The 9,432-nt window shown below is 45.6% G+C and overlaps 1 protein-coding gene across 1 annotated transcript in view; it reads right to left on the bottom strand.

The window, feature by feature from the left end:
* The window catches only part of CCDC22 (coiled-coil domain containing 22), a 12,728-nt gene extending 4,459 nt beyond the window's left edge, over positions 1-8,269 (bottom strand). Inside the window, exons 1-6 of the mRNA XM_011385143.2 lie at positions 7,973-8,269; positions 6,724-6,901; positions 2,288-2,420; positions 1,419-1,525; positions 1,222-1,288; positions 945-1,123 (exon numbers count right to left, since the gene is read on the bottom strand). Of these exons, the coding sequence (XP_011383445.1) occupies positions 945-1,123; positions 1,222-1,288; positions 1,419-1,525; positions 2,288-2,420; positions 6,724-6,901; positions 7,973-8,022 (714 nt within the window). The 5' untranslated portion in view covers positions 8,023-8,269. The remainder of the gene's footprint in view (positions 1-944; positions 1,124-1,221; positions 1,289-1,418; positions 1,526-2,287; positions 2,421-6,723; positions 6,902-7,972) is intronic.
* Between the last annotated feature and the right edge of the window lie 1,163 nt (positions 8,270-9,432).

Genomic DNA, 9,432 nt, shown 5'->3' with positions numbered 1-9,432 from the left:
GGAACAGAGGCAGTTTTGAGACAACTGAGGAAATATCACTATGAATGGTTTAAGAGATTGTTGTTAATTTTATTAGGTGTGAAAAATGGCCTAGGGGTCACCTTAAAAAGTGAATGTCCTTATGAGTTAAGAGACATAGCTTAAGTATTTAGAGTTGAAATGACATGATGTCTTGGATTTTCTTCAAAACAATACAGAAAAAAAGGTGAGGGAGAATAAATGAAGAAAGCTTGGCAAAATGCTTATAGTTGAAGGTGGGTGACAGGTACATAGGATTTATTAGGACATTCTCTCTACTTCCATGTTTGCAATTTCTGTAAGTTTAAAAAAGATAAAGACAGAACACATGACAGTGGGGAGGTGGGGGGAGACAGAAAGAGACAGTTGCAGAGGTGGACAGAGGGGAGAGGGGACATATACAGAGGTGGACAGAATGAGAGAGACATAGCACAGAAATGAGGAGACAGAAGGGCAAGAAAGAGAGGCAGCACAACTACAGAATGAGAAAGACAGTGACCAGAAGATATTATGCAGAGATCTTGAGACAAAATAAATGAACGCCGCTGACAACTGCAGACAGAGAGAATGAGAATGTCAGAGATGGGAAGAAGGTAGCAGAAACGAGAGAGAGAAACGGATCCTGACTGCTCTGGTTGCTAGGAACCTCGTGTACATTTTTCAGTCAAACACAGAGCACTATCACCACCTGTGTCTTAGAACAGGAAACTGAGACTGAGTGAAGATACTGACCTATCTGAGGTCCAGTCTTTCTGACTCCAACATACTTGCATGTGGGGAGCCAGGTAGGTATACGCAGAGGGGAGAAAATCAAAGAGAAGGACAAAGTGGGGAAAGGAGAGGGGCAGAGGACCAAACGGGAGACAAAAATAGAGCAGTAAGTGAGCAGGGTCCTTGGCAGCACAGAGCCAAGCATTGAGCAGTACCTGGGTGGGAAGGCGGGATGCCCAGTGGACCCAGTCCTTGTCCCCAGGGTGGTCCCGGCCCATGTGTTGGCAGAGCTGGATAGCATGGCATTCAAGGAGCGAGGCCACCCTCTCAGCAGGCTGGGGCACTTGGGTGGGGGCTGGTAGTAACAGGGGACTTGCCTGGAACTCCCGGGACTCTGGAAGCAGGAACAGAGTCAGCCAGCCTTCCTACCTTGCCACACAGTCAGGCCCACCTCTCCCCTTCTCTCCAGTACCTCCCCAGTCTCACACTCACCTCCTCTGGAACTCAACTCAGGCATGACCAGCCTGCTGGCATGGAAAGGTTTCTTGGGGGCTGAGCCCTGGTGGGAAAGCAGAATCAGGGCCTCTTGGATAAACTGTGATAGGGGACACTGGTGGAGGGGGAGCAAAAACCTGAGCACCCAGATTGGGACAAGGAAGGCAAGATCAACATAAGTTGGGGGGTCCCACCTGGAGGTGCTGCAGCTTGGGAGAGCGAAGGAGGGGTGGAACCCAGGGCAGGGCCAGCTGGTCCCGGATTTGGCTCCCGATGGATTGGAGAAGGATAGCTGAGTCACCTATGGAGGGCGAGGAGGGAGAATCAATCAGGTGACAATGTCACAACTCCAAAAATACATACCATCGGAAACCAGCCATCGCTCCCTGACACCCCTCCCAGAGATGCATATCCATCTAGCTATCAAACTCACACTCGGTCATTTAACAAACACTTACTGAGTACCTACTATGTATCTGTCACCACTCTAGACTCTCAGGATATCTCAGTGAACAAACTGATAAGGATCTTGCTCTCCCGGGGCAGCAGGCCGGTAGAGGAGATCATGACTAAGATCATAAGGATGATACAGAAAACTGTCAGGTGGTGATCAAAAAAGGAGGACAGGGACTGTTGAGAGGAGGATGTTATTTTAAACAAGGCAGTCCAAAAAAGGCCTCCCTGAGGTGACATGTGATCATAAACCAGAGGCTATCTGGGGAAAGAATAATCCAGCAAATACAAAGGCACTGAGACTAGGGTGCACTTGGCATGTGTGTGAAGGGCATCAAGTGGAATTAGAGGAGAGTGGGTGAGGGAGAGCAGGGTAGGAAGTGAGGCAGAGAGGCCACTCCCAGCACCAACTTGCCAGATGGGTCAGCCCAAGCCCCAGTCCCTTACCCCTGCCCTACATCCCCTCTCCCAGCCCCAATCCTCCCACCTAGCTCTTCTGTAGACATATACCCCCACCCCTATCCATCAACTTTTTTACAACCTCCACCTCTCTTGGCCCCTGTAACACCCAGGAATGCCACCCTTTCCCCTCGCTCCAGGTGCCCTATACCTGAAGGCTGGTCTGCATCCTCAGAGGCATCAGTGGGCAGACGCTCAGCCAAAAAGAGAAGCAGGTCCCGGAGGTCAGGCTCACTGGGGTAGAGGAAGTTCTGATAGCCAAGCTCCAAAGGATAGCCTAGGTCCTGGGGGTTGGGAAAGGGTCCCCTATCAGCCAGGCAGATAGGCTCCTCCTGCCCTGGAAGCCCTGGCCCTAGACCCCCAAATGCTCCCACTCTCTAACCACTACCCCCAAAACCTCCCCTTGGCTCCTCAAGGCTTCCAGGCCTCTGTGGGAGCCACAGAGTGATTCTAGTCAGTGTTACAGAGAGCAAGAAATAAGATTAAAGCTCTGGTCTTTCTAACTGTGGCTTAAAATCCAAAGATCATAAAAGAGAAGATGGGTACTTCTGGATACATGAAAAGAAATAAAAATTTTAAAGGAAAAACATAATAAGCCAAGTCAAAAGAGTAGTGACAAGCTGTGGGAAAAATATTTGGAAGTCATTTCATAGACAAAGAGCAAATCTACCTAGTAGATAGAGTGCCTAAAACTAAAAAAGTATAAAAGACCAGCGATGCAACAGGAAAATAGGCAAAAGATAGGAACAGACAGTTTACCAACAAAAAATTAAAATAGCCCTTAAACGTATGGAAATACGTCCAACCTTGCTCATAAGAGACATGAATTGAAGGCACACTGAGAGGCTTCACACAAGCATCACTGATCTGGAACAACCTGATGCTTCATTCTCCTGCGGTGCACACTGGGAGGAAGATACTATCTCTAGGGCAGTGTTCCTGCCTGGAACCTGAATCTACTCATGAGAAAACAGAGCGATTCCGACTGTGGGGCATTCCAGGAAACAACCAGCCTGAACTCTTCAAAAGCATTTGTCATCACAAAAGAAACAAAGAAACAAAGGCAAAGTAGGACTGTTCTAGTTAAGATTAAAGTTGTAACAATGAAATAAAATGCGACTCTTAATTAGACACGGTGGTTAAAAAACACAACTATAAAGGATACTTTTGTAACAACTGGGGAAATCTGACCATATTAGACCTCAGAGACTATTAAATTTCATGGGTATGATCATGGTATTGTGGTTATGCTGAAGAATGTGTTTTTTCTTAGGAGAGGCACATTTAAAGTTTTAGGTATGAAATGTTATGATGTCTGACACTTTCAAATGGTTCAGCAAAGAAGTGTGTATGTGTACATACGTGTATGTATGTGTGTATTTACGTGTATCTATATAGAGAGAAAAGAATGGAGCAAAATGTTACAATGTAGGAAGCTAGGAGAAGAGTATACAGGTGTTCACTGTTCTATTTTCATTTTTCTTTAAATTTGAAAAATTTTTCTAGGTACAAAGCTGGGGGGGGGGTACTATTCTGGGATACCATTTCTCACCTATTGGATGAGGAGCGGGGAATCCAAAAATCTGACAATACATTCAGTGGGAGAGGCTATAGGGAAACAGGCATTCTCTCATAGTGGAAATACAAAATTAAACAGTCCCAGTGAGGGCAATTTCGCAAAATCTAACCAAACTATACATGCGTTTACCCTTCCACCTAGCAATCCTACTTCTGGAAGTTTACCATGAAGATATGCCTCCAATAATTCAAGAATATATATGTACAAGATTATTAATTACAGCATTCTTTGAAAAATATTGGATATTCCCTAAATGTGCAATCATAAAAGAGTGGTTGAATAAACTGTGGTACATACACATGATAGACTACTATGCAGCTGTAAAAAGGAAAAAATGATTAAGATTTTTTTATTATTTGATATGAAATGGTTTCCAAGATACACTGTTAAGCTAAAAAAAAAAACAGCTAAGAAACTAAGTATATACTTAATGTAAAAAATGGTAAATAAGAATATATATTAATATTTGCTATGTCTGCATTTTAAAATACTGTAAAAATATACAAGAAACTAAAGTGATTATAGCAGACAAGTAGGGATAATGGGGTGGTTGGGCATGTAAGTGAAACATTTCAAGGTATCATACTTCTGTCACCCCTTGGTAATCTTTTCTACCCTTTCAAGAATTAACTACCTTCTACCTGATTCACAATTCTTTAATATTAAGATATCCCTATTCTATTCAAATGACTGCTGGGGTTTCTGTCTCAGAACTTGACCCTGGTTGATAAAATAACCTACTCAAAACAATAAATAATTTTTTAAAAAGAGACTACAGGCTTCAGAGTAAAAAAGATTGGGGTTGAAATCCAGCCTGTGCTAGTTACTGGCTATAAGGCCTTGGACTGGTTATTTAACACCCAGAAGCTCAGTTTCCTAGCTGTAAAATAGGCCTAACAGTTCTTTCCCTAGTGGCTGCTTTAAGGGAGAAAAGGGCCCATCAAGGTTCTGGGTGGGGACTGAGAATTGAGCCCAGAAAGAAAGCCTTTTTCTGTCAGAGTTGCTGTTCGTCGGGAGCTTCATGGACTCTGAAATCAGACTTTCCTGGGTTCCTATCTAAGCTTTACCTCTTACCCACTGTGTGACCTCAGGCAAGTCATTTAACCTCTCTGTGTTTCATTTTCCTCATGTGAAAAAAAGGAATACAAACAGGTACCTACAGTACCTACCTTAGAAAGTTGTCATGAGAATTAAATGAGTTTACACCATGTTACCATGGTACCTGGCACAGAGTACGCACTCGGAAAACTTCATTATTATACACATATGTGTGTACTGGGTCACAGTCAAAAAAAAGTGTGAAAACCACTGGCTTTTAAGCTACTTTGGGTTTTTTTCAATACCTGCAATCAAAGAGTTGTGACTGATACAGAAACTCATTCTAGGAGTCAGGTGTGTGAAGTGACAGACACCAAAATATGGAGGTGGCTGAGTCGCAGAAAGTGGTGTCAGGAATAGCGGTGGCACATGAAAAGGCAGACACCAGAAGGTGGCAGTGCTGAACAGAGGTGGGCTCCAGGGGCAGCACTCAACTGGGTTAAGAGACACCCTTTCTGCCTGCTGCAGACAACCGAGGCTCTGAGGCCAGACAACCACACAAGCCCCTTCATCACTAAAAAAGCTATACTCTAGGCTCCACACTAAATTTAGTGTGAGCAAAAGCAAGTCAGCACTAAATCCGGTGGGTGACAGCACTAAGAAAAAAGAGGAACACAACTGAGGAAACTGACCCCTGCCCCTCAACATCTCCCACTATGCACTCTCCTTGCCAAATAGAGGACATAACTTCCCCTTTATCAAGTGCCACCCTCAAGAATACAGCCCCGGGACACGGACAGACTGCCTGCCTCATAGGGCCACCAGGAGGCCCAGTCAGAAGAACTTGAGAACTCCTGAGAGCTGGGTGAATATGAGAGCTAAGAGATGGGTAGAACTCTGAGACCTATTGCTAAGAGACAGACGCTGCACAGGTAAGGTCCAAATTCAAGAAACTTGACCACCCTGTCCCCTGGGTTTAAGTGGAAGTGTTCACTGTAGTTACTCTATTGACCCTCTACCATGATATACTGGGTATGTTGGACATATTCACATTAATTATGTAGCCGCAGGTTGCTGGAATGCAAGCAGCCAGATCAGACCTACCCAATAATAGTAATACCACTTACACAAAGTTTATTATATCCATCTTTTCATATATTAACTCATTTTTAATCCTCATAGTACCTTTATGTGGTAGTTTCAATTATCACACCCACTTTACACATGAAGAATAGGCCTAAACAGATTAAGAGACCAGCCCAAAGTCACAGAGCTAGTGAGCCAGGAGAAATGGCATTACTGAGAATCCCTAGATTAGTAACTGGACACAGGTCTGTACTGGGGAGGCATAATGCTTCATCAGAAGGCACATTATCTATGTAGAGACAGTTCTGGAATTATTCCCATAAGAGGCAGGATGTGTGTGGCTGCCACAGGGCAGAGTGCAGTGTTAGTGCAAAAGTGCACACACTGTTTTGGTTAACTAGCATATCTTCCTTTGGATAACCATCCCTACCCCAACTCCATGTGATCCTGAAAGAGTAGCCAATCACAGTACACAGTGGTTAACTCAGGAATGAGCATGTGAACCAAGCAGAGCCTTTTCTGGAACTGGTAAATGGATACTATAGGGGGAAAATTCCTGGTGCTAAGCTTAAAATGCCTGAGGTAGAGGCAGCCCAGGTACAAACTGGATCAACTCATTTAATGTTCATAACAACCCTAATTTTATCATCTCGATTTCACAGATAAGGAAGGACACTGAGGCCCAGAAGGGTTAGGGTCACACGATTAGCAAGTGTTGCAGTGAGGGTCTGAACCACTAAGGCAGTTTGACCACAGAGCCAGCGGCCTTAATGCTAAGCCACAAGGGGAGGTGATAGAGAGGAAAGGCAAGAGTTTCAAAGGAGCTTGGTGAATTTGTGAAGGAGGAAGGAAGAGGCTGTGTGTATTGAGAGGAGGGCACTCACCATGCAGGCCTGAGCCAGACTCATGGCCAGGCGGAAACGGGCGGACATGGCAAGAGGCAGCAGGGGACTGAGGCCAGAGCCCAAAGCAGGGTTGATCACACGAAGGCAGCGGACAACAGCTTCTACAACCAGCTCAGTAGTGAAGGCTCGCAGGGTCTGCACTTCTGGAGGAACTGCCCTGAAGAAGAAGGAGACAGTCTTGATGTGCGGAACACTCAGGAAACAAGGATTAGGCTGGGCTGCCTTCTGGAAGCCCGAGGACTAGTGTAGGGGGAGGAGGATGGCCATGGTTCAGACAGGTCCCGAGTGTTGATGAATGTGACTTCCATTTGGAAACTAAGAACTGAGGAAGTCCTCGGGTCCTAAGAACTTGGTGTAAGAGAATAATGGATGGAAGGGATCTAAGTTGAGAAAATCTCCAATTTCCCTATGCTTAAAAGCCCCAAATTTCTGTGGTCAGGAAGGATAAGGGGCCCATGTAGCAGGATCTCTGGTTTTCCGGGTCTCCATATATAGTGTTTCCTGCATGTCAGAAGACCCTAGATATTGAACTGCTTGGGTTTTGGGACTAGATATTGGGAAGCTAGGGTTTTCAGAAGTTCCAAATGTCAGGGTCCCTGAATTCAAGATCCCTGGATAATAAGACCACCTAGTTTCAAGCAATCCAGAAACCAGGCTCTCTAAATGTTGGCATCCTGGGTTTTTAGGGCCCTGGAATGCAGGAGTCCTGTGTGTCCAAGTCATCAAGCACTGAGGCCTCCAGATTTTAGGGTCTGGGGTTTTAAAAGCCTCAGATGTTGGGAAAGCAGGGTTTGGAGGTTCCCAGGTATCCACTACCAGGTTTTTTGAAGTCCCTGGGTTTTTAAGTTCTCTGGTTCTGAGGATACAAGTGTCTAAGAATCTCCAGATACCAGGGTCCCAGGGTATTGATGCCAAGAGCCACAGATTTCAGGTTCCTGGGTCTTGAGGTTCCAAGGTTTTAAGGTCTCAAGGTGTCTGAGTCCTTGAGTGTGGGGTTTATCAAGTGTCGGGTTCGGGAGGCTCCTGATGTTAGTGTGTGTGTGTGTGTGTGTGTGTGCGCGCGCGCGCGCGCGCGCGCGCGCATGTAAGAGGAAGGAGGGTTTATGGTCCTGGAAATTAGAGCCCTGGATGTCAAGGTCCAGGGTTCTAAGGTTCCCGGGTGACTGGGTCCGGAGTTTTGGAATCCCAGATATGGGCATTCTGGGGTGGGTGGGGGCTCTGTCCTTACGTGCCGGCCTGGCGCAGGGAGTGGATGAGGATTCGGTCCGCCTCCTCCATGGTGGAGCTGTGTTCGAGTGTGAGGCCAGGTCCAGGGCCGGGTTCAGTCAGGAGAGGCGCAGCTGTTGAAACCCGGCTCTGCGCTTGGGGTCCAAGGAGTGTCACGGGCTGCCACTGGAGAGCCGGGAAGTGTAGTTCCGACAGTGAATGCAGCGAAAGGCTTGCATCCTGGTACGAATGTGCTTGCGCAGCGTGAACGCGCAATGGCTGCTAGGAGTTGTAGTTCTTCCGCCTACGGTCCAGTGGGCTCTTCCAAGTGAGCAAAGGAATATATTGTGTGTGTGCGCGCGCGTGTTTCGTGTGTGCGCGCGCGTGCGTGACTGTGTGTTGGGAGGGCGGGACGGAGAGTGGTTTCTTGACTCATTCACTTAAGACAGCATTCAACTTCTAGATTACAGTTGCAAGAGTTAAGGGCAGGGGCTTGAGCACAAAGGGACTAGGACTGAGTCTCAGCTCTTTAGCTCAGATCTTTAGTTCAACTTGCTAAATGTGCAATCGGGGGCAGGTTACATAGCTTCCCTGTGTCTTAATTTTCTCATCTGTATAATAAGACTACAGTAGCCTTCTCCCCATCCATGGTTTCACTTTCTGCTGTTTCAGTTACCTGAGATCAGCAGCCATCTGAAAATATTAAGTGGAAAATTACAGAAATAAATAATTCATAAGTTTTAAATTGCGAGCCATTCTGAGTAGTGTGATAAAATTCTCCCGCCGCAGGCTTTGCCCCCCCCCCGCCACGTGACTCACCCCTTTATCCAGCACATTCTTGCTGTATAGGCTACCTACCCATTAGTCACTTAGTAGCCTTCTCTGTTATCAGATCCGCTGTGCAGTATCGCAGTGCTTGAGTTCAAGTAACCCTTTTTTTACTTAACAATGGCCCCAAAGTGCAAGAGTAGTGATGCTGGCAATTCGGACATGCCAAAGAGAAGCTGTAAAGTGCTTTCCTATGTAAGCATAAGAAAAAACATAGTATATCTAGGGTTTGGTCCTATTGCTGCTTCAGACATCCACTGGGGGTCTTGGAATGTACCCCCATGGATAAGGGAGGGGCTATTGTACCTGCTTCCTAGGTTTAAAACAGAATTAATTCATGGAATGCAAATTGTACTATGTGCCTCACACATAACACAGTAAGAAAACACTATGTAAGTTGTAGTTTCTAAGTATCCATGCATTCAATAAATGCTTTAATATGTAATACATATATATACTCTCAAAAAAAATAATTACACAGTAAATATCCACGTAACCAATTCATACCCTGTCTCCACTGCTCAGTAGGGCCACATTTGTCATAAATCATGCATACATATATGTGGGGCTCAGGTTTGAAACTCTATTCTGTTTATTACTGTAGTTTTATAACAGGCCTTGATGTCTGATATAAGTCCTCCCATCTTTTTCTTT

This window comes from Pteropus vampyrus, unplaced genomic scaffold (genome assembly GCF_000151845.1).
Source record: "Pteropus vampyrus isolate Shadow unplaced genomic scaffold, Pvam_2.0 Scaffold663, whole genome shotgun sequence".
Classification (NCBI taxonomy): Eukaryota; Metazoa; Chordata; class Mammalia; order Chiroptera; family Pteropodidae; genus Pteropus; species Pteropus vampyrus.
The sequence above is the reverse complement of the archived record's forward strand: the minus strand, read 5'-3'. Positions and strand labels throughout refer to the sequence as shown.